Source organism: Mesoplodon densirostris, chromosome 12 (genome assembly GCF_025265405.1).
Source record: "Mesoplodon densirostris isolate mMesDen1 chromosome 12, mMesDen1 primary haplotype, whole genome shotgun sequence".
Classification (NCBI taxonomy): Eukaryota; Metazoa; Chordata; class Mammalia; order Artiodactyla; family Ziphiidae; genus Mesoplodon; species Mesoplodon densirostris.
In genome coordinates this window covers 36908564-36934515 of record NC_082672.1, presented here as the reverse complement: position 1 = coordinate 36934515, position 25952 = coordinate 36908564, and the positions used below count along the sequence as shown (strand labels likewise).

Below are 25952 nucleotides of genomic sequence, written 5' to 3'. Positions count from 1 at the left end.
TTTGCTTTCCAATAAAAAACCAAAACATAAAACAGAAGCAATACTGTAACAAATTCAATAAAGACTTAAAAAAAAAAAAGAATAGTGAAGTCACCTACTTTCCTTGTACTGACTTTAGTTTGGGGCAGATACTTTGGCTTTCCCACCTCTGCAAGACTCTAGGTCACCACACCTTAGCCGCAAACAAAGGTTTTCTCTTCGTGAAATCGTATTTTCATCTGGCTCTACTTTCAGCAGATCAGTTACAGCCCAAACTTGTCTCTTTTTGGAAGACCTTACTGAAGGCTAAATAAGTAGACAGTTTACTCTAGAATCCTAAAAATTCTTTTAAGTCCCCTAATGCACGGTCCTGATAGACACATGATCTAGTTTTAGGATACAGCAGGCATCCATTTTATTGTCACATGACAAAGATGGCGAACTTCCCAGCTGCTATCCAACCCTAGCTCAGACAGTCCACATTTTGGGGTCATTCACATGTAAATTTACATAATAGTCTGAACTCTCTTTTTGAGGGGTGGGTGGTGTCAAGTAACAGGAAACAGATCAAACCAGCTTAGGGGGAAAGGAGTTGGGGGATTTACTGGCACCCATAAGTTAAAAAGTCCTGAGATAGGTTTTAGATTTGACTTAAAGAATACCTTGATTTGGGCCCCAAATGTTGTCGTCATGACTCAGTTTCTCTGTATATAAGCTCTTCCATTCTTTTGTCTTCCTTTCCAGGATTTACTTGATAAACACTGACAACACAGGATCTCCCCTGTGCAACAGTAGGCAAAGTGAGTGTGTTACCTGTAGTTCACGTGAGTCCTGAGGTTCACTCTGATTGGACCAGCTTCGATCATGTGCTGGTTCTGGGCAGCTGTGCAGGAGGAGCCTCAGTGCTTTGATTGGCTTGGGTTACAGTTGACCCTTGACCAACACAGGAGTTATGGGCGCTAGCCTTCCATATAGTCAAAAACCCACATATAATTTATAGTTGGCTCTCCATATCTGCAGTTCTGATGTGTCCATGGTTCTGCATCCACAGATTCAACCAACCTCAGATCATGTAGTACTGTAGTGTTACCTCTTGAAAACAATCCCCATGTAAGTGGACCTGTGCAGTTCAAACTTAATATTGTTCAAGGACCAACTGTGGTTTTCGTCCCTGGAGCTGGGGTGGAACCCTACCCACTTATGGTATTAAAAGTGGGGGAAGGGTATATTTATTGGAAATTGGTCCTTGATGGCAAAACAAGGAGGAACAGATTGTAGGGAGGTCAACAAAAGTCTACTACAATTATCTATAGTGTATCAGATACTGAACTAGGCACGGGAGTTGAGTTTTAAAAAGAAGAATGATGTATGTTGCGTCTTGGTGAATTTCTAGGCACTGGAGTGTTTGGAAAGAGTCTGTAAATATAATTGTAAATCCCATCACTGGATAGCTAATTCAGTGAGATGATTTTTAAGGAGCTTTCCTACCTGAAATTTTATGATTTGTGCTTCTTGGAAAACAAGATGGAAAAGATAAATTTTTTTTAGCTTAGGTAATTATTTTATCATTTAAAATTATTATTATTTACCATTTTAGAATCTTTAATATTGTGACAGCTTTATGTAGAATTCTGAAAACTCAATTTAGTGCTTTAACATCACAAGTCCCCTAAAACAATATCTAAATCTAGAGGAATTAATATATATTGATGAAGAACTCCTTATTTTTTGGGTGTATAATAGGTTTACTAAGGATATAATAGTTGATAAATGCTGAATTTTAGTTTTTGCCCACGTTGCTGTGAAATTGTAATGTGTAATACATGGGTTAAATATTGAGCCTTGGGCTTCCCTGGTGGCGCAGTGGTTGAGAGTCCGCCTGCCGATGCAGAGGACACGGGTTCGTGCTCCGGTCCGGGAAGATCCCACATGCCGCGGAGCGGCTGGGCCCGTGAGCCATGGCCGCTGAGCCTGCGCGTCCGGAGCCTGTGCTCCGCAACGGGAGAGGCCACAACAGTGAGAGGCCCGCGTACTGCAAAAAAAAAAAAAAGCAAGGCTCAATATTTTTTTTTATTTTTTTTACCTTACGCGGGCCTCTCACTGTTGTGGCCTCTCCCGTTGCGGAGCACAGGCTCCGGACGTGCAGGCTCAGCGGCCATGGCTCACGGGCCCAGCCGCTCCGCGGCATGTGGGATCTTCCCGGACCGGAGCACGAACCCGTGTTCTCTGTCTCGGCAGGCGGACTCTCAACCACTGCGCCACCAGGGAAGCCCTGAGCCTTGCTTCTTACTGATTGGGTCTTCTTTGCGCTAATCCATATAAACAGCAATAAAACTTTCCTTTGTTTGACTTTCATTTGAACTGCAGCTAGTATACTCCCTGCAGAGCATCTCAGTGATAGTTAAAAACATATTTATTTTCCCTCATCTTATGAAATATTGTTATCATTATATTTTGGTTTTGTTCAGAAGCTTCTTCAATCTCAGCCAAAATAAAGTCCAGCTGAGTTTTCTTATGGCCTAACACAGGAACATGGAAATCCACAGGAAATTTGGATGACTATTATTCCAATATTATAAAGGTGTAAAAGAGTGCCATAATGTGTACGAAAATTAAAAGGAATTTCTCAGATCAGAACAATTAAAACTACATAAACAAATGCAAATCTATATGAAATTACCTCGCCTTTTATCAACTACTATTAAAAAATCAAAAAGAAAATGTAATAAAATCAAAGTGAAAGTTTCTTGGTAAAGACTGCTCTTGGAGAAGGTGGTTTGATTACTCAGTTAATGGCATATAATGAATTTTGTTTCACTTCCGTGTGCCAAGTGACATATTAAGTATGAAGAAGAGTTAATGATGGAAAAGTCCAGTTCTCTTTATCTGGGGAAATGGGCAGGTGTTCGAGTGGTGGGGGAGTTGTTAGGTTTCAGGGTAGTTGTCCCCCTCAGAGCACCTTATATTCTTTAAATTAGTACGTTGGTGTTGGGCAGAGTTTGATTTCTGTCATTATAAGGGTATCAAGCAACTTCACTTGTGGTATTAGTCCCTTTTAGTCTATGTGATATGGTGGGATTCAAGGATTTTTAACAATTTGTGGAATTTGACATAGATAACTTATAATTAGCCTGCTTTATCATTGCAACACTGAAGTTTGTTTATTTCTTATCTGTTCATTCATTCATTCATGCCCCATCTTATTCCATAGAGATTTGAGGCACCTTATAAAAACTACATTTATGTAACCCATATATATAAGCAGACTTGTTGTGGTCCAGTCCCAGCATTAAGTCATATTCAAAGAAATAAGTATGACAGTGAAAATAATTGAAAATAATTCAAATACTTATTTCACCTCTCAGAAAACATCCAAAAGGGGAGTAAATGCATTATATATAATAGAACTTCTAAAAAATCCTCTTTGCCCATCTCTCTGAACTTCTACATGGCTGTCAGCTATCTCCCCAAACTTTCTCTGTCTTGAAACCTACATGAAGGGTCTCCTCAAATCCAGTCAGTCCTTACCTTTCTCCTTCTTTCCACCTTCATTTTTAGGTATTTTTCTTCTTTTTTCTTTTTAAATTAATTAATTAATCTATTTGTTTTTATTTATTTATTTTTGGCTGCACTGGGTCTTCGTTGCTGCGTGTGAGCTTTCTCTAGTTTCAGCGAGTGGGGGCCACTCTTCATTGTAGTGCGCGGGCCTCTCATTGTGGTGACTTCTCTTGTTGCGGAGCACGGGCTCTAGGCACACGGGCTTCAGTAGCTGTGGCACACAGTCTCAGCAGTTGTGGCTCGCGGGCTCTAGAGAGCAGGCTTAGTAGTTGTGGCACACGGGTCTAGTTGCTCTGCGGCATGTGGGGTCCTCCTGGACCAGGGCTCAAACCCGTGTCCCCTGCATTGGCAGGCAGATTCCTAACCAGTGCGCCACCAGGGAAGTCCCGGTATCTTTTCTTCTATTTCCTCTCTCATTGTATATTCTTCTCCACTTCTCTCCTCCTGCTAATTTATTTCTCACATTTGTATCAATAAGCCCAGAACCAGGGAAAGGGGAAAAAGCTGAGAATCAAACCCAGAGTTTCCCTTAGGAGGCAGCACAAGCAATGAGGTTGCAATTATCCACATATTCATATATTTTCTCTGTGTTACCCTTATAAAAATTGTAAAATACTAATTAAAAACTGAAAGTCTAGGCTAGGGAACATTATAAATTGAGATGAAAAATGGAACACTAAATGGCATGTTATTAGTTGTGTAGTTGACTCAGAACTACAGTTGACCGTAGAACAACATGGGTTTTAACTGCTCAGTCCCTCAGTCCACTTATATGCAGATTTTTTTTTTTCAATAAATACAGTCAGCTCTCTGAATCTGCAGATTCTGCATCCCTGGATTCACCCAACTGTGGATCAAACGCTTAATATAGGATTCGGGGTTGGTTGAAGCCATGGATGCAGAACTAGCCGATATGGAGGGCCGACTATGGGACTTGAACATCCATGAATTTTGGTATCTGGCTCCAGGTCCTAAACCAATCCCCCATGTGTACCGAGGGATGACTACTTCATGGTTAGTGATATAAAGGGACTCCTTTCCATAGTTCTCCCTAATCATGAGTGGAGCACACCAGTTCCCCAGGTGACAAAGCCCTTCCTAGCCTTTAATTCTGAAATTACGTAGGATTCACATCCTAGATAAAAGGAACACTAAAAATTTAGTGGTAGTGTCTTTAACATCCATAAGAGCACTTTATTGCAGTGACTATGAGTGAAAAGAGAGGATATGAAGGAGGGAGGCTGCTCTCACTCTGCTCCATCCTGTTTTGCCATGTGGGGCTCTAGTCCAGTGCTATTGTGTCTTCTAATTCTTCAAGGTCAGCCTGAAATCTGGATTTTAATGTAAAATGTCCCCATTTTAAATGCTCACCATTAGGTCATTTGGATTTTTAGAAAGTGTTTGTGGACCAAGCAGAACTTGCCAGCAGGTGTTCAATCATTCAACTGTCATCAGAGGAAGGGGGAGCCTGCATGTTTTTCACACAGGTCTTTATCAGTCTCACCTCCATCTTCTCTGCTGTGCTCAAGGTTGGTTCTTTGGCAAAGTCTAGCATCTGGTATTCTTGGATTCTCCAATACCAGCTGGGTGTCCAACCATTCAACTCAATTCTCACACTAACAGCTCTGAGTAAGTGTCAGACTACACAGGTTTAAGGGCTCAGTTTCTCAAGACTGCCCTCATCCCAGATGCTCCTTGTAAGTTCCACATCCCGAGTCAACCCATACATACAGCCAAGTTGGCTATGAATTTGGTTCCCATGATCCCTTCCTCATTCACTGGAATGACTCACAGGACTCAGGAAAACACTTTATTTACATTTACCAGTTTATTAGAAAGGGTATAACTCAGGAAGAGCCCAGTGGAAGAGAAGCATAGGGCAAAGTATGTGGGTGGGGAGAACAGAGCTTCCATGTGCTCTCTGGGTGTGCCACCCTCCTAGAACATTGATTTGTTCACCAACCCTGGGAGTTCTCTGAACTCTGTCATTTAAGGGGTTTCACGGAGGTTTCACGGGGTAGGCATGATTGATTGAATCATTGGCCATTGGTGATTGAACTGAATCTCTAGCCCCTCCCCTCTGTCACCTCTCTCAAGGTCTGGGGGTGGGGCTGAAAGTTCCAAGCTTCTAATCAAGCCTTGGTGTTTCTGGTGACCAACCCCTATCTTGAAGCTATCTAGGCCCCCTCACTCCCTACCCCTCCTCCCCACACATACCAGAGTCATCTCATTAGTATACAGAGACATTCTTGTCACTCAGGAGATATCAAATGTTCTGGGAACTCTGTGCCAGAAACCAAAGGAAGAAAAAGATCAAATATTATTTTTTATTAAACCACAGGTGTTTATTTTGGTTGATTACAAGCAAACTAGTATACTTGAGAGACGACCACTGATGAGGTTTTTTGAAGACCCTGACCAAGACTGCTGTGTGGTTGGAAGATCATCACCCTAGAGATGGGCTCTCAGATACATGAAAGCAAGGCCAGGATTTTTCTTCAAAAATCTATGTTTGGCTCACCCTTACACACAAATGAATTACCCCAGAGTTCTACACTAATTTCAGTAGGGAAAAATTTCAAAGTAGGTATTACTAGTCTCCCATTCCCTGAATTTTATTTTTGAGCAATGTTACTTCCCAAGGACATGACCAGTATATATTAATTGGAAGAAATACATCTACATACTGGATGTAAGCCAACTAAATTATGGGCATCTGCCAAAATAATTCAAAAAATTTCATGCCTGATATAAGGTTATTCTTTCTGAAAGTACCTATAATGATAGGAGGAGTTATGATCCCATATCTAGTTTATGACATTGAAATAACATTATCATACAAAGGATATGTGTGTGTCTAACTTGTTTAAAAGCAGTTAAAAAATATTAGAATATATTTTAAAAGTTGGAAGGGTGAGAGAAGTTGAGTTAGAGCATATTATAATTTTATGCCACTCATAACTGTTTTCTGTAAGCAGGCCATTCCTGCTGATCATAAATGTTGTGTTTCATGCACTAGGCCTTCAGGAAAATGTTAATTTATATACTAAACTGATTTTTTTTCAGGATTGTCTTTTTTCAGCCTTATTTTTCTCCATGTTTCTATAGTTTAAGCAGTTAACAGGGACTTAGGTTAAAATCTGAGAACAAGATCCCTGGCATCTTCATATTTCTGCTTGAAAATTTTCAGAGTAGTATTCTTTAATTAGTTGCTTGTTTTGCTTAAATGCCTTCAATAAATCAAAATTTTCTGTAATTGTGTCCCTGAAATATGTTGCTGTTATGCTGAGATATATATGTCATTGAAATATATATCCCAACGCTCTTTTCTGTAAATGTCACTGGGGAGTCTGAGCATATGATTCATTCTGAGTAAAAGATATTTTAAAAAATAGTTAACTGACTTAAAAAAAGATTTCTGGGCACGCTAAGGGGCTCTAGTAAAAGAAAAAAAATATTTGGAGGACTTCTTGGCTTTGGTCATAAAGAGTGAATACTTGTTTTCAGTGAAGATTAAAGAAATCAGATATGAAAATGAGGTGAACTCCTTAGAAATCCTGCCTGTTAAAAATTTTCCTTCCAATATCTCCACCTCCAAGAGGCTGTTTTGCAGTCACCCAACATAAAATAAGAGCTCATGTTTGTGGTATTTTCATTGTACCTTTAGATTTCAAGATGGTCCTGAGTAAACTTTTTGTTTTTCCTTGAGAAATATTTGCTTACTGCCAGTCACTGACAGGAGTGAACTTTTTCAAGTAACGTAGTCAGTGCATTGCATAGATGCAGAAATGATTTAGACATGGGAAACTAAGACACTACAGTTATATGCTGTTCAGTTTACAATTATTTATGACACAAAAGCTAATTTAGCTAGTGTGGTAGACTGAATAATGACCCCCAAAGATATCCAGCTTCTAATCCTTAGACCTGGGAGTATTACCTTCTCTGGCTAAAAGACCTTGAAGATAAGATTAGGTTAAGGCTCTTGAGATGGGGAGATTATCCTGGATTTTCTGGGTTGGCTTCTGAATGCAGTCTCAGTGTTCATATAAGAAGGAGGCAGAGGGAGATTTGACTGCAGGGAAGAATGTGTGACAGTGAAACGAGAAACTGTGCTGCTGGCTTTGAAGATGGGAGAAGGGGCCACAAGGAATACAACTCTAGCAGCTGGAGAAGGCAGGGAAAGAGTGTCTGCAGGTAGTGTGGCCCCGTGACTGATTTCGGACTTCTGACCTTCAGAACTGTAAGAGAATATGTGTGTGTTGTTCTAAACTACCAAGTTTGTGGTAATTTGTGACAGCAGCCATAGGAAGCTAATATAGCTTGTTGATTTGATGATATTAAGTTAAATAAACTATATACATAATACCATTATAAAGCAAAAGGGAATTTAAAAACTGCCAAATACTTAGTCATTTCTTAACATTTCTGTTTGCAGATTTTGGTTAATTTCCATATTGCTGTGTTTATCAGCTTATTCTTGACTGATAAGCAGTAAAATTCCTAATATTTAAATATTATATTATATTTACAGAACTTTGTCGATTACTCTTAGCAGAATGCAATTATCTTATCTCCCAGAGCAAGTTCCCTTTTCTGGTTCCCTTCCTCAGTTTATGGCTGAGGTTTATATTGCTTTTGTCTGTACGTACTGTTGATTCCCATGTACCTTTTTCACGTTGTGACTCAGCATCCTGATTTTTGGAAAAGGGAACCAGACTCCCACACGGGCACTCTATATATGCAACAAAAGCCTGTCTTGTTTCGTAAATACAAGGCAAACATTCTACACAGTAGGCATCCATTTTGTGGCAGTACCATTGTCATCCTGGTACTGGGGGGAGCGTGTAAGGTTCTCTGAAATGTCCCTTATGAAGCCACCCCCCCAAGCCTTCTCTGAAAGTGTGACAATTTGTTTACGTCCACTCCTGGCACCTGCACTTTGATTACCAGAGTCCCCTCAGATCTGCTGATTCCACCACTGTTATAATAGCACAAAGAAATCCTAGAAAAGGGAAAATTTTGTGGTGTGTCCCTGATTGGCGTTCTGTTTAGCAGTCTTTATTGGAACGCAGTTGTTTCTTGAGGCCAAGGGAAATTCTGTTACCTGTGTTCATCTGGATAGTTGCATTGCTGGTTAGTGAACTCAAAGCCAAAGGATTTCATTTTCTAACTGTGTTGGTCCTGTGGAACCAGAGTTTTTCCATTTGAACTGATGAATTCTCCTGGGGGAGAGGGGGATTTCATGATCAAAATTAGACTAAATGAAAAAAAGGAAGGCACATTTCAAAGGGTGGCACTAGAATCAGGTACATCTACAGATTTTTCCAGGGATTACTCCTGAACTTTTTGGTTTTATTTGATCATAATTCCAAGAGAGAATTTTCATTAGGTGAGTGTTTTGTTTCGTTTTGATTTTCAATGATTCCCCCCCACCCCCAGCTTTAAGTTTGATTTTATTTGGCATTTATCCCAGTTGGGAATTTGCAGTGGAAACAGAAAACTGACCTTCCGTTTGTGAAATCACAAAATGAAATGGAATACCAAAAGTGATGTTCTCCTAGAAATAATAAATAGCTTTGTGCTGGTGTCTAAATTCATAGCACAGTTAACTAACGTTAATATTTATGTACAGTGAGAAGAATAATGTCTAGAATCTCTCAGACACCTTCTTTGTTGTGTTATACTCTTTTTATATGTTACGTCATTTTCTTGGATCTTGAGAAATCCCCAAGTAGTGACAACAACAGTGGCACAACCAAGTAGGAACATCTGGTTACTGAGCTCTTACTGGGAGCCAGGCATAGGTTATGTTTAATAGTACAGGTAAGCTGTCCGTGTACTACTTAGTTTAATCATCAAAATACCCCATCTGAGGCCGTCGTTTCCCTTTCACAGACAAGGAACCTGAGTTGAGATTTAGTAACTTGCCTGAAGATGCATACCTAATAAAGAATAATGAGGGTTCAAACACAGATGTTTCTGGCTCACAGGCCAAACTTATTCTGTGGCAACACCCATTTCCCTGAGTCTGGATGTTAACTAGACTTATTATGGTGGTCATTTCATAATATATACATATATTGAGTCATTATGTTGTACACCTGAAGCTAAAATAATATGTCAATTATATTCCAATAAAAAATATGCAAGGCTATTACATGGAGTTTGGGAGGTCACAACTTGGACCTGACCTGCTTGAATACTTCCAGTGACGGGGAGTTCCCTTCTTGTTGAGACAGCCAGTTCCACTATTGGATTGCTCTGTTAGAAAGTTATATTGAACTAATGTTTATTTTTTTGTGACTTCCTCTTGCTTATTAATATGTTCTCTGGAGTTCCACAGACCAAATCTCATCCCCTCTTTACATGTAACTGGATGAAATGAGACATCAAGGGGTATGCTTAAGAAAATTAAAAAATGAAAAAACTTAAAAAAAACAGTAAAAGAAAAAGATTATATCGCCTCCCTGGCTGCTCAGTTTTGACATTTTCTACTTTTCTTCATGGAGGTATTAGCTCCAAATTGTAGAGCAGAGCTTCTTTGCCTTTTTTTTGTTTTGTTTTTTGAACATCCTTTGTATATGAAGGGTGTTCTTTCTTAACCTCTGGATTTTCCCAGGGCTGGAAGCTCTGCAGTGGAAGATGTAATCAGATGTGAGGGGGCACAGGAAAGTGCAGACTCTTAGGAAGGTTTAGTTTGGATTTAAAAGGCTTTTTTTTTTAACCTCAAAAATAGCTTTAGCACATTTCCTAAGCTCAGCCAACTGTTAGAGGCAGACAGGACCTTGAAAATCATGTCAACCTCTTGCTTTTGTTTACCTTAGAAGTCCTGGAGGGTTTATCTTATTTCCAAAGAAGGTCACAACTGATTGTCAGACAGCCAAGCCCAGAACCTCTTTCCTTCCTGTGAGCATATTCTCCATTGAAGCCTACCAGGTTGCCAAACCACTCTCCCTCAAATAGTTCAGAGAATTTCCAAAGTCCAGTGGATTTTATTTTAAAGTCAAGGTATATATATGCCATAACACCTTTAGGAGAGATCCTGGAGGCCCTGTGGCCATTGTGAATTCCTGTTCTACAACTTAACCAAGCCCTGTGACCTGGCAAAGTGGCCCTAATTTTTCTCAGCCTTCCTTTTCTTATCTGTAACATGGAGATAAGATTGCCTACCTCCTTGGCCTTTTGTGAGGATAGGATAATATTTATAAAGTACATAACACAGTGCCTGGTTCATTAGTCAACTCAATAGTAGTTGCTGTTAGAAGAAAGCTCTTTCAAACTTTTTGTAATAATCTTTTTTAAAAAATAAAACTCAATTTAAAAAATGTGACACTATATGTGTTAAATTATTGTAGGAAGGAGACTTCAAAGGCTAAATACTTAAAAAAATTTTGGGGGGGACTAGATGTTGTACATGGTTTAAAATCCGAAATATATAAAAGAGAAGCAGAAAGTAATTTTTCTTACTCTCTCTTTCCCCACAGCTACTACCTTTCTTTAGCTGGAAACTCACTTTACAAATTTTTTGTTATACCCTTGTAGACATATTCTATGCACATACTCAATAAGCTTTAAATATGAAACGATTTCTGTCTTCAGTCTTTCCTCTAGTCTCGTACTAATAGGGCTGTCTGTTGAGTCAGCTCTAGGTCAGCACTGTCCAGTACTTTCTGTGATGACAGAAGTGTTCTATATATGTGTTGTTCAATACAGTACCCACTAGCACATGCCTCTATTGAGTTCTTAAAATATGACTCTTGTAACTGAAGAACTGAATTTAAAATTTTTATTTAATTTTTATTACATTTAATAACCACAGGTGGCTAGTTAGTGGCTACCATATTAGACAGTGCTGTGCTAGATATTTATGTCTATGGTACTTTTTATAGAAACACATGGACCTCAGATTATAGAATTAAAGAAAGAGTCATAGAGAGCTAAGTTAATATTAATTAAAGAAGTCTATAGTTTAATCTATTTTTAATTATATGTGGCTAATATATTTTTAAGTATCTAAATAAGGAGATGAGAGTTTATTTTTGAGAACATGTTGCTAATCAAAGAAAGCTGTGAAATGGCATGTTTGTAGGAGGGTAGATCTCAAACAAATCAGAACATAACCTCATTTATCTATTTATTTTTTCAAGAAGTATTTATTGAATAGCTGATGTGTACCAAGCATAGGCCCTGGGAGTATGGCATTAACAAAACCTAAACAAGTCCCTGCCCTCATGAAGCTTTCACTCTAGTGTTAATGAAAACCTCCTCTCTCTATTTGGTGCCTTTTTGTGTTACATTCCACTGGCGGTCAGCAAGCACCAGGGGAGACCTCTGCAGAGACAAAGAAAGGAACTTGCTCCAGGCCCTTGGCTTTGATGGCCTCCAGTGCTCTGAACTTATTTCCTTTAGTAAAGGAAAAAGCTTCAGAGGAAAACAGTTTTCATTGAGCTACTAAAAAAATGCTTTCTTTAGCAGTATCACCTTATTTATTTCTGTAGTCGGCTATCTCTGGGTTAGGATACGAGTAGGGGAAAAAGTGAGGTGTGCATATGTCTTACAAGTGCACACAATTTTAATGTAAAAAGAGCCAAGAGATTCCAAAATAAGTCCCTTAGTATTCCTTTTTTTAAATTGAAGTATTGTTAATTTACAACGTTGTGCTAGTTTCAAGTGTACAACAGATTCAGTTATACGTACATACATACATATATATTCTTTTCCAGATTTTTTCCATTATAGGTTATGACAAGATGTTGAGTATAGTTCCCTGTACAATACAGTAGGTCCTTGTTTATTTTATACAGTCCTTTAATATCCTTTATGGAAAGTTACGTATAAGAAGCTCAGAATCACGATGGTGAGCCACACTGCCTCATTCTTCTGCTCTTGGGGAAGGTCTGACTAGTGTAATTGCCCCTACCTTTACATTTTCTCCCCTAAACAGTGATTGCCTCTTAGTGTTAGCATTTCATTTGATTTAAGTGTTATTTTTATTTTTCTGCATTTTCAAAATTTCCTAGTATGAAAACATATTATTTTCATAATAAAACAAAGAACAATAAATTATATTGTAAAAAAATAGTTCAGTCAGAGAGATGATGAAAGCCTGAAATCATTCCATGGGAGCAGAGACCAAGAAAAAGAGGTGTATTTGAGAGGGAGAGATTTAGGAAATAGAATTGACAGGGCTTGGTTACAGTAGTGAGAGGAGATTGTGTAATAAACACTTGTTATATGAAACTGTGATCTATTTTTAACAAAGACAAATGAGCATCACAAAAGGTTTTTAGTTTTTTGTTTTTTGGGGGGTTTTTTTTGGATTCACAGCAATCAAATGTTAAATATGTCTCACCATTTTCAATCACTCATCTGTTTAAGATGACTTGCCAGGAAATTTTTTTAAATTAATTAATTAGTTAATTTTCGTTGCATTGGGTCTCTGTTGCTCTGTGCGGGCTTTCCTCTAGTTGTGGCGAGCAGGGGCTACTCTTCGTTGTGGTGCGCGGGCTTCTCATTGTGGTGGCTTCTCTTGTTGTAGAGCACGGGCTCTAGGTGTGCGGGCTTCAGTAGTTGTGGCTCGCAGACTCTAGAGCGCAGGCTCAGTAGTTGTGGCGCACGGGCTTAGTTGCTCCGCAGCATGTGGGATCTTCCTGGACCGGGGCTCGAACCCATGTGCCCTGCATTGGTAGGCGGGTTCTTAACCAGTGTGCCACCAGGGAAGCCCCAAGTAATTTTTTTAGTCCACCATATAAATGTGTACATTTGGGGCCATTAAAAAAGCTTTGGTGAGGGGCTTCCCTGGTGGCACAGTGGTTGAGAGTCCGCCTGCCGATGCAGGGGACACGGGTTCATGCCGCTGTCCGCGAAGATCCCACATGCTATGGGGCGGCTGGGCCCGTGAGCCATGGCCGCTGAGCCTGCGCGTCCGGAGCCTGTGCTCTGCCACGGGAGAGGCCACAACAGTGAGAGGCCCGCGTACCACAAAAAAAAAAAAAGAAAAAAAAAAAAAAGCTTTGGTGAAATAAAGGGAGTTTATTTTCTTATGTAACTTTTTGTTTCCAGTTATCTTAATTTGGTAATAACAAAACCCTTTTGTGAGAATGTCTTAGAATGATACTGCTTCCAAGAACAAAAGGGAAGGCTTAAAAGATAAAAGCCCTAAAAAGGAATGTTTGAAGAGCATTAACTATACCACATTTATCTGATTGGCAGTTATCCCCCCCTTAGAAAAGTATTAACAATGTATTTCCATGCTTTGGGGAAGGATTTTACAGTGGGCTTCCAGACCTCTCATCTGATTTCCAGTTACAGGATCAGAATGTTCCACTCATATTGATAACCTCCAGAGAAACAAATTCTCATGAGTTCTCTAGTCAAAACAAAAGATGTAGCTGATTGTAAAGTTACTGAAGTGTTAAATTGTACTCTGTCTTCTGTTAAACAAGTTTGGTATTGCTATTATCTAGCTTTTTTTTTTCTTCTGAAATAACAACTATGTTTGGCTATATGGGTTGACAATAATTGTCTGTGTGGAAAGGGGGGGAAATGAATGAAACAATGTATCCCATTTTGTTATTTCCACGTGTGAAAATCTCTAACGAGATGCCTCCAACAGTGCTGCTGTTCATCAAAACATGTGCCCTAGATCTGAGTGAATTTAATTATAGTGGGAACAGTGAAATAAGGACATTTAAATTAACTTACAGTAGAAAAATTCAGGAGATTAAGAAGCAGCAACATATCTCAGTCTGCACAGAACTAATTTTTTTTTTTTTTTTTTTTTTTTTTGCGGTATGTGGGCCTCTCACTGTCGTGGCCTCTCCCGTTGCGGAGCACAGGCTCCGGACGCGCAGGCTCAACGGCCATGGCTCACGGGCCCAGCCGCTCCGCGGCACGTGGGATCTTCCCAGACCGGGGCACGAACCCGTGTCCCCTGCATCGGCAGGCGGACTCTCAACCACTGCGCCACCAGGGAAGCCCCAGAACTAATTTTTGAAGTCTCTTTTCTCTCCTTCCTGGAAGGAATCATTTTTGGAAGTGGGCAGTAACGTTCATCTCAAGCATGTTTTTGTTAAACCAGTATATCAGAACAAGATCAGCATGTCCTCTGGATACAGAGATCAGCTCTTTGCATAGACCTCCCTAAGCAAAGAGCTGATCTCTGTGTGATACCAGGTTACTGCATATTAATTTCAGCCTCATACAGAAATCTTGATCGAGAGAGAAATTGTTTTATTAGGAGCATTATCTGACGCACCTTTGCAAAGAGCCACCTACTCTTTTACCAGAAAAAAACAGTTTAAAATCTGAGGATAGAAAATAAAAACATGCTTACTGGATATAATTCCTTTTTATGAATTTCCAATTTTGTTTAGTTTGTGTTCTTATTTGTTTTTTTAACAAGTAAACCTAAAGAGAGAGCTAAGCTAAGAGATGGGCAATATATTCATTTATGATTTTTTTCCAGCTTTCCTTTCTCCTAGGCCATATACTCATTTATTAACAATGAAAATATAAGAACTTGGCTGTTCAGTGAATAACAGCTTAGTTGAAATGTTTTGTTAGAACATGGTATGGTACCTTTATCTCAAAAGCTGAGTTTTTGAACTATACCATGAACTTTTTGAACTAAGCATGAACTATACCATGTTTAGTTCTCATGTCATCCTATGATTGCATTTGGGTATATTCTACTGTTTCTGTTTGTTTGTATTTTACTGTTGATACATATTTTTTCAATTGATCCTAATAAAAGACCCCGTTAGATAGCTAAGCCTCAGTGAGGGACCTCTTTAGACTGTTAATTTTTCCAACATTACAGAGCAAATCAGCATAACATCAAACCTTAGTCCCTGTTTGATCCTACAGTTATCTCCTTTTTCTCCCAAAACATTTCATCCATTGCCCAACATCAAATTGTATAGATGCTCAAGAGAGCAAAGGAAATAGACATGTGTGTGAGAAAGCCAACTGTGCCTAGATAGAAGGGGGAAAAATGATCCTAATTTTAAAAATGTTTATATATGACCAGACTGCCATGTATAGTAGAGGCCAAGGCCCTTACTCTTTACATTCTGGGGCGGTAAAAACATTCTTAAGAAGGACTAGTGAGTACAGGGTGACACGTCAGTTAACCAGAGTGATACATCAACTGGAAAATATTTTGAGTTACTGGATTTCAGTGAATTATTATAAACTTCTGTTATACGTCTTTGACTTAGGAATGAAGAATTGAAAACATCAAATATGTTAACTAATGTATCAGTCAGCTATTATATTAGTAATCATAACAACTATATGTTGTCATTGTGGCATTTTCTATCTCAGGAAATGCAGCTCTTTCTTCACTACTACTATCATATATGTAAAGGAGAGGAATTACTCAGACCTCAACCAGTTCATACCTTGCCAAACCTTGCTCCTCAGTGTGTGAGCCAATTATAAAGGATTTGTTTTTATAAATATGCTTGCCCATCCGTCCAAAGGTACCCTTGAAACCAGAAACACTTGAAAAAAAATGTAACACACTAAACATGGCATTGTAGTAGGGTAGCTGCATATCTTGATAAAAAATACCTAACATTTTATAGCCTATAGAAGAATCTAGTATTTCCTCAGGTCTAAAGCATTTCCCAGTGATTTTTTTTGAGACATAAGTATGGAGGATATAAAATTGAGGAAAGGCCACAGATCTCCACATAAGAATTTTTAAGTGATTAAAAAAGAAAAAAAAGATAACAGGAAAGTGTAATTAACAGTAATATAAAGAGTTTTCCATATCAGGTAATTAGTTTCTCAAAGCCCAGTAGCATGAAATTAATATGATTTCTCTTAGCAAATTATTTCTTCCTTTTATTTTTCCTTTTTTTTTTTCTCATCCCTAGATTGAAAAAGAAAAAGCAAGCCAAACAAAATGCAGAGACAGCCTCAGCTATGGCTACAAGGACTCATTCTGGAAAAGAAGATGCTAGTACAGTCATTTTAGAACGAGACATGTGCAACATTGCTGTGGAAGAGGAATATATTACTGATGAGAAAAAAAAGAGAAAAAGTAATCAGTTAAAGGAGATCAGGCGTACAGAACTAAAGAGATATTATAGTATTGGTGAGTATTGGTGGCAACTTTGCAGTATTTTCATTTTAAAAATCTGTAATAGTTTTTGAAAAATGATAATTTGTAACTGGTCATAATATATAATAATAATAGTAACAGTTTATTGAGCAGCTACTATGTGTGTGTGTATATATATAATATATAATGTGTAAAGGGAATAACAATTATATAATAATTTATATTTATATAAATATATATAAATATTGTGTAAAGATATATATATATTATATATATATATATATATATATATATATATATAATCTTGTTTAAAGGGAATGACAATTGAATAATGTTGGTGTGTCTTGTTTAATTTTATGTTCCCAACATCTAACACAGTGTCTAGCACATTGTGTCTGCTCATAAATATTTATTAAATGAATGGTCACTTTCCTTGTATGGGAAATATTTTTCTTAATATTTATAGACATGTCCATAAGAATGTTGATAGAAATGCCTGCACTGTTTCCTAGGCAATAGGAAATGGAGGAGAAATGGCCTAGCATCCATTGGTTAAAAAAAAAAAGACCATGATGATGATGACTTGAGAGTTGTAGCTGAGGGGAATCTTAAAATGAGTCCATAGTATCATGTAGTTTCTGAGGATAGTCATTGCAGCTGCATTAGCACAGGTGGCTTGTCTAGCACGATGGAGGTGATGATCCTGCTTTACTTTACCATTCATCTCATACCTACTGCTCCTATCACATGCAGGCCTGGAGTATGTTCAAAAGAGAATGCAAAGGGACTTCCCTAGTGGTGCAGTGGCTAAGAATCCGCCTGCCAGTGCAGGGGCCGTGGGTTCAAACCCTGGTCCAGGAGGATCCCACATGCCGCGGAGCAACTAAGCCCATGCACCACAACTACTGAGCCTGCACTCTAGAGCCCACAAGCCACAACTGCTGAGCCCACGGGCCACAACTACTGAAGCCTGTGTACCTAGAGCCCGTGCTCCACAACAAGAGAAGCCACCATAATGAGAAGGTTGTGCACCACAACGAAGAGTAGCCCCCGCTCACAGCAACTAAGACCCAGCACAGCCAAAAAAAAAAAAAAAAAAAGAGTGCAAAGAAAGGGAACCAGGAGATGAAACTTGATGTGGCACACGGGTTACAGTGTACTTGAGATTGCTAGGCTCAGAGACGGAAGACTAAGGAGGTCTCTGAGAATAAACTGCAGTCCAGTATATGAAACCTGGGCTGGTAGCAGGCACTGGGTCCACAGGGTCCCAAACTTGGTTCCAGTTGATGCCAAAGTTACAGGGACAGATCTCGTCTCTGTGTTAATATAACTCTCTACTAGTGCTCATCAAACATAAAGGTGGGCTGCCATTGGGATGGTTATAAATGAGCTTTTGCTGACATTGCTCCAACAGAGGGAGATGAGGTATCTGCAGTGGAAAGCCTGTGGTTTGTAGTATTCCAGTGGGTTCCCGTGATTATGTCATATATTACATAGCTTCATGGATGCTTTTAGTCTGAAGCCACTCAGCATTTTATAAAAAGCTGTAACTGTCAACCTATTGAAAGAGACTTCTGTGTGATTAATAAACTTCCTCTTAAAATTTTAAGTGTTGAGTATTATCCTTAAAAGGGAAAGAGGAGTAAGGAAAATTGAATTTCACATTTTTTACAGTGTACACATTGGACATTTGAAAATGTGTGGTTTTTACAGTTGTACAGTTTAAAATACTATCTTTTCTCATCCTACTTTAAATGCTGCTGCTTAAGCAGTATTTTTAAATGGAGACATTTTGCTCTGTAGGGTTTCCCTGAAGGAGGTTGATAGAGTCCTATCCATTGAGATTTCTTTTTTCATGATGCTGTACTAACTGCAGATGCTGCTTTGGGATAGCTTTTTAACGTGCTGCCCTCTGTTGCATGTGTAACACTTTGAATGTGAAACAATACCCTTCACTCTGCTCTTTACCTAACTAACTATTACTAGACTTCACCAAATCACCTCAGTCATCTTTTCTTCCAGGAAGTCCTCCCTGTCCCTGGACAGGTTAGACTTCCCCTCTGCATTGTCATCATGGATTTATTTATCTGCTCTCCTGTTTACAGGCTGCTTTGGCTTGGACCCTGTATTATTAGCTTTGTGTAGTATCTGCATTACAGGTGCTCTTTAAATGTGCCTTGAGTGGATGACATGTACATAGATGAATGAATACTGTGATTTGTTTGAGTTTCATGAAAATTCTGGAAGAATGTAGGCAACATTACAATAGTTGAGTCAGAATTATCCTGTGATTTTATTTGGTGACAGTTAAGTAAAGAGATGCCATTGTAGTTTTTCATTTTCTCTCAAGAATGGCAGTGATAACAACGGTTTGGAGGTTTGAGGCATTTTCTTAGGAGAATCCAGTGCTTATAGAAAACTACTAGGTGGGCCATTGAGTCCCAGGATTCCTTGTCCCTTTTCGCATCTGACCCTAGCTGACAGACAGCTCTGTTGGCAGGTTTGCTTGATCTCATAGGGCTGATGTGGCATATTTCCTAGATTCCCATCCCAGAATGTTGTCCCGTACCACTAGGTGGAGTATTAGACCTCAAGTCAAAAGTAATTCTAGTCCAAGTTCTTTTGGTGGCTCTAGTCTGGGGAGGAGAGATGCTAAAATGGGAGGATCTGTCAGCCACATTAAGGATTTGGACTTTATCCTGTGTCAGTGGTAAGCCGCTGGGGGAACTCCATTAACTGTCTGTTTTAAGAGGATAAATCTAAGGACAATGCATGGAAGTGAGTCTGAAGGCAGGTTGGAGACTGGGGCAGAAGAGAAACAGCACCCTAAGGAGAGATTTTGCTCATAGAAACAGCAGTATTTGGTGACCAATGTAGTGTGTGAGGGAGAAAAAGAACAGAGTCAAGAACTGACAAACTGGAAAACTCAAGAAGAAAGAAGGAAAATAATGAATTTGTGTTTGGAGGTATTTTAGAGGAACCAAATGGATTTGTCTAGAGGGACCTGGATTTTGGGTGAAAGGCCTGGAAATTGCTACTTAAAGGTGTGAGGTAAATATGTGTAAAAGAAGTAATCCAGGGAACGCACAGAAAGTCAAAACAAAAAGTTAATGGAGGGACTTCCCTGGTGGCACAGTGGTAAAGAATCCACCTGCCAATACAGGGACATGGGTTCAAGCCCTGGTCCGGGAAGATCCCATATGCCTCGGAGCAACTAAGCCCGTGCGCCACAACTACTGAGCCTGCGCTCTAGAGCCCACGAGCCACAATTACTGAGCCCGCGAGCCACAAGTACTGAAGCCCGTGCACCTAGAACCCATGCTCCACAACAAGAGAAGCCACTGCAATGAGAAGCCCATGCACCGCAAAGAGGAGTAGCCCATGCTCGCTGCAGCTAGAGAAAGCCCGCGCACAGCAACAAAGACCCAATACAGCCTAAAATAAATAAATAAAAAGTTAATGGATGATAAATGATAACTTATAGAAAAACAGACTGGAAGGATCTATAACAATATGTTGATTATTGTTTTCTCTGGGTACAGAAATTGCAAAGGAGTTTTGTTTTCTTTATGTTCTTGCACATTACACAGTTTAAATTTATTTTTAATATTAATCAGAAAATTATAGAGAACTGAATAATGTAATAGAGAAAACCCAAGGGCTTTAGAAAAAGAACATTAGACAAATGTAAAGTTCTATCATCAATATAAAAGAAAATGATTACTTTCTGTAGGTATCTATTTCCACATCTGTAACTACCTACCTGATTTAAGGAAGCATATTTTGACAAAATAATGTTTTTTACTTATTAAAGTAGATTTATCTGTGCCTCATGTAAGCCTTGGGTAGTAATTCACTACTCTCTCCTACCACTTCGGAGAACACTACAGCTAAGATACTGATAAAAGATGTTATGGAAAGACTGAGTCACTAGAATTGTCTTGTAACAAAATGGTGCCAATTCCAAAAGTGTTTTGTTTTTGAGAGGGGAAGTAGGAGAAAGGAAGTGGATTAATTACATCGAGGCAGATGGCATCAGATAAATCTAGATCTAGCACCTAGTGTAGCACGGGGCACACGGTAAGCATCCACACAAAAGCTTCTAACGTAAGTGAACTCAACCCTTCTATGCTTGCACTTGTATTTACTGATATATAGGGCTCCTTATTCACTTATTCTCTTTATTTATATAAACCCTTAAGGAATTGTTTTGTTTTGTTTTGTTTGCGGTATGCGGGCCTCTCACTGTTGTGGCCTCTCCCGTTGTGGAGTACAGGCTCTGGACGCGCAGGCTCAGTGGCCATGGCTCACGGGCCCAGCCGCTCCGCTGCATGTGGGATCTTCCCGGAACGGGGCACGAACCCATGTCCCCTGCATCGGCAGGCGGACTCTCAACCACTGCGCCACCAGGGAAGCCCAGGAATTGTTTGATAACAATATATTTTTATAATTTTATATTTTAACAATGTTAATATATTTTTCAAAATTAGCTATTAAGTTATAGTTAAGTTTGACACAAGTAGTAGGAATGTTTACATATGTTTCAAAAGATGTTTGGTCCATATTACAATATCAAAATATATTAAGTTGCATGAATTATATCTCAAAATTCTCTTACATTAAAGGAATACATTATTCCTTAATCTTAGAATAGTACACATCTTTGCTTCTATGGAAGTGGAGATAGGAATGGGAATTTTACAAATGTGGATAATATCTCAGTGGGAAGTTCTTTAACTGAAACACAGATATATAGATGTAAGACCTGAAAGAGATAGAGAAATTTTATAAATATGGGAGGCCAGCCTAAATTGGAATAAAATATATCACTATGTTTTTGTAGTGTTTTAATATAAAAGGTTAATACTAAGAATCCTGGGTAGTAAAGTAGAAATTGTAAGAGAATTGGGAGGTTATTTTAACAAACAGAAAGCACTTAGGTAAGAGTTTGGTCAGTTTTGTGGTTATTGCAACTAAGATTTATTTAGAGAAAACCTCTGCAGTGTAAAGAATGAATTTAGCTTTTCAATAATAAATCTGCAATGTCTAAATCATTTCACATCATAGTTTTCCTTCCTGAGTTCAAAAGGAACTTAACAAGAGTAAAATAAATGAAATTCTCCACTTTTCCTTCGTTAAACATTTTTGGGGTTTGCTACAGGATGAAAGTCACCAACTATTGAATTACTTCTCACGATGGCAACCCTGACACGTTTCCTCATACAGATTACTTTTTCTTAGGATATTTTCTAACCACATGTGTGAAGATTTCCTATCTGTTGCTTATCTTTGTTTCACTTAGCAAGTTCAAAAAGCCAAAGATGTGCTATTCTGATAAATTAATTCCTAAACATAAAAGTAGGTCAAACCACAAACATACAATAGCATGACTCTTCTGTTCAAAAGTAATGATCATTTTAGTGCTTTAGAGCTCAAATGAAAGGACCAAAATGGACTTTGATGTGGAAAGAGGATATTAAGAACCTTATTCATATTTTTTTAATCAAGCAGTGTATAAACACTTCAGGGACTTGGGTATAAAATAAATCGAAATTATTAGGATGGAAATAATTAGGCTTGTGCTTCTTGGGGCCATCAAGGAAGTCAAACTAATGTTTAAAGTGAAGTCATACCATGAAAGCCTAGGTGGTGAACTGGTCCAATCTGGCAAGTGCCCCCAGAAGGCAAAGGTTCATCACAGAAAGAATGCAAGCATTAAGAGAGAAGATGACAGATGTGGGAGGCATAAGTGAAGGACCTAGGAATCAAAGGTGTTCTTGGTGAGGAGGTCAGAACAATGGGAATAGGAGCAGTAATCAGACATAGTGTAAGATAAGAAGAATGCTTTCATGAGCTGAAACTCGTACCCGACTTCTAAAATCAGAACAGCTCATCATATTTAAGCAAAATTAAGGGGAAAACTCTGCACTTAAATGTGACAAATGTTTACAGTTATGGATAAATGGTAAAAACAAACAAAAAAACAAACAGGCAAAAAGAAAAAAACCCACAAAAAACTTAACAAAATGTTCCCTACGAAGGAGCAGAGAAGAGAGGCACAGACTTCTCCACAGCAGTGAACACCAGAGGAATTAAATCTCCGTCAGGATTGTGAAGTAAAAGTTGTTTTTCAGACTCAAAGACAACAGGACATCCTCAGACATACTAAGGTTTCAGGAAACATACCTTTTGTATCATACCTTTCTTAAAATAAAGTTACTGAGAGGGAGTGATGTTTTTTTCTGAGACATATGTCAAAATGTAGTCCTCAAGAATGAAAAAGTCATTTTTATTTATTTATTTAGTTAGTTAGTTATTATTTTTGGCTGTGTTGGGTCTTCTTGCTGCACGCGGGCTTTCTCTAGTTGTGGTGAGCAGGGGCTACTCTTCTTTGCGGTGCGAGGGCTTCTCATTGCGGTGGCTTCTCTTGTGGATTGCGGCTCTAGGTGCGTGGGCTTCAGTAGTTGCAGCATGCGGGCTCAGTAGTTGAGACCTGTGAGCCCTAGAGTGCGTGGACTTCAGTAGTTGCGACGCGCGGGCTCTAGAGCGCAGGCTCAGTAGTTGTGGCACACGGGCTTAGTTGCTCCAAGGCTTGTGGGATCTTCCTGGACCAGGAATGGAACCCATGTCCTCTGCATTGGCAAGCTCATTCTTAACCAGGGAAGTCCTGAAAAAGTCATTTTATAAAAGAATTGGTGGTCAGCATTGCAACTAATAAAACATAAAATTAAAAATACATAATAATGATTGTAAACCTGACTATAAGTAGGAGTATAAAAAGGCATCATAATTCTTTTTTCCAGCTTTACTGAGATATAATTGACATAAAATTGTGTAAGGTTAATGTATACAATGTGTTAATTTGATATATGGATATATTGCAAAATGATTGCCACCCTAGCATTCACTAACACCTTCATCTGGTCACATAATTACCATTTCTTTTATGTGGTAAGAACATTTAAGAGGTGCTCTCTTAACAACTTTTAAGTATAGCGTACAGTATTTAACTGTGATCACCATGCTGTTCATTAGATCCTCAGAACCTATTTATCTTATCGCTGGATGTTTGTACTCTGACCAACGTCTCCCCATTCCCATACCCCCCAGGGCCTGCTAACTGGCTGGGTTTCGCTCAAGGGAACCTCCTTCCTTTTCCTCACAGCTCCAGCCCTCCCATTAACACAGTGTATTGTAATCCATTCTAGTCACTAAGTGAAGCAGCTGTGTTTCACAGAACCTGCTGTACTTGTTCGGGCTGAGAGTCTAGTCCTCTTATGACTATAGTGGTCTGCATCTTGCAAATCTTGTTTCCTGCTCAGTCCGTCGTGTGATATCACATTTGTATTATGAGAAATCTCACTTTTAGAGAAACACTCAAATGTGGATGGGGCCAAGGGAAGGACAACAGATTAGACTAAATAGGGTTAGTGATTTTTCAGTTTGAGTGATTTTGAAAAATCAAATTAGAAGTGAACTGGGGAGAGTGCAAGGGAAAAACACTGATAGGAGGAATGTGATCGGATCTTTTTGGAAGGCAGTTTGGCCATTTTTATTAAGAGCTTTACTTTTGCACACCCTTTTCCCCAACAAGTCTGTTTGCAGAAGCTTACCCTAAGGAAATGATTATGAACGTAGTGGATTTGACCACAGCGACTATCATTGCATGTTTAAAATAGTGGGAAAATTAAAATAATATAAATAACTTTAAATGGAATACTATGTGCCATTTTTTGTTTTCAATATATGTTTTTAAAAATAATTATTTACTTATTAGTATTTATTTATTTGGCTGCATTGAGTCTTAGTTGCGGCACGCGGGCTCTCTAGTTGTGGCGTGCGGGCTCCAGAGTGCGCAGGCTTAGTTGCTACACGGCATTGGGATCTTAGTTCCCCGAGGAGGGATCAAAAGCGCGTCCCCTGCATTGAAAGGCAGATTCTTAGCCACTGGACCACCAGGGAAGTCCCACCGTTTTTTAAAGATGAAGAAAAACAGTTAATGACGTGGGAAATTTTCACAAAATATTGTTACAGTAGAAAAGCAGGTTGACAATAGTGTATGGACTACAATTCCATCTTTGTGTAAAAGAAGGAGAGCTGTTGGAAGTATATTTACCAGAATGCAAACATTGTTTCTCTCTGAATGGAGGTAAAATGGGTGATTGGTATTTTCTTCTTTCATTCAACTGTATTTTAAAATGACCACAGATAGTTTTGATTCATATAGAATTGGTTTTCATGTTTCCTAAATTTTCTCCTAAAGCTTAAATTCACTCAGTTAAGCCCTTGATCCATTTATAAAAAAGAAAAAAGACATTTTGAAAGAGTTTTTCAGAGGGTGGGAAAGAAGGTGAGGAGGAGAGGAGAAGCAGCATCAGACATGAGGAAGAACAGAAAGAATCTATTGATATTTTGGGTGAGTGTCTCCTGTGGGCTAGATGCCTTATTTCATTATTTAATTTTCTACGTATCACGATCTGCTGCAGGCAATAGTAAGCCTGTTCTATAAATGAGAAAATCTAGAAGCTGAAAAAGTTGCAGAAGTTCCCACCACAGCTCAGCATGAAGCAGGGTTTAAGCCAAGGTCTCTGGTACCAAAGCCCGAGTGAAACCTCCCCCATCTTTCTGCTTCTCCTGAATCAACTCTGAGAGAAAAATAAGGCAAAAGTTAAATCAAATTTTAGTGTCTTGTCCACTGCCTCAAGAACATTGTTGTATCTTAGTAAGGAAGAAAAAGTTGACTGTACATGGAATTACCTTTTCCCCTGAGCTATAATGAGTGATGTTAAGGTTGGAAGTTCTCTCTGGGCTTAACTGCTGGACCTAGTCACATACATAGTTACATTCAGAACACTCACTGGTTTTACAACGAAATCAAATGCTGAGAGAACAACTGAAATAACCTGGTTCCTCAGAGTGAGACTAGTTCATTCATTCCACAGTACAGCATTGGTGGTATAGTGGTGAGCATAGATACCTTCCATTCATTCCACAAACAATTGAGGGCTTGCTCAGAGCTGAGGGTGGCATTGGGCTCTGAGGTAAAACGTTCCGTGATAGACAACTCCTCTGCCCTTCTTACAGTCTAGGTTTTACTTCAGTGTGACTCATTTTAATCAAGGACTGTCGTGCCTGTGATGTGCTTAAAAGAAGGAAAATCACATCTACTGCAAGCTGTTTCCCTTTGTGTCAACTGAGAATGAAACATGGAGTTTACATTGAGTACAGCGTTCTTCCTCATGTTCCTACCCTCTCCAGGCTCAGGAGAGGAAGGCTCCTCATGGCACAGCTGTTTAAACTTTTATTGTTAGCAGTTTAGGATCAGGTATTCCAGAAGTTA

The 25952-nt window shown here is 39.0% G+C and overlaps 1 protein-coding gene across 4 annotated transcripts in view; it reads left to right on the top strand.

Moving 5' to 3' along the window:
• Positions 1 to 25952, top strand: part of NCOA7 (nuclear receptor coactivator 7) — a 152064-nt gene that overhangs the window by 59123 nt on the left and 66989 nt on the right. For all 4 annotated transcript variants that reach the window (XM_060114979.1, XM_060114980.1, XM_060114981.1 and 1 more), the window contains one exon: positions 16425 to 16645. In XM_060114979.1, coding sequence (XP_059970962.1) covers positions 16425 to 16645 — 221 coding nt within the window. The remainder of the gene's footprint in view (positions 1 to 16424; positions 16646 to 25952) is intronic.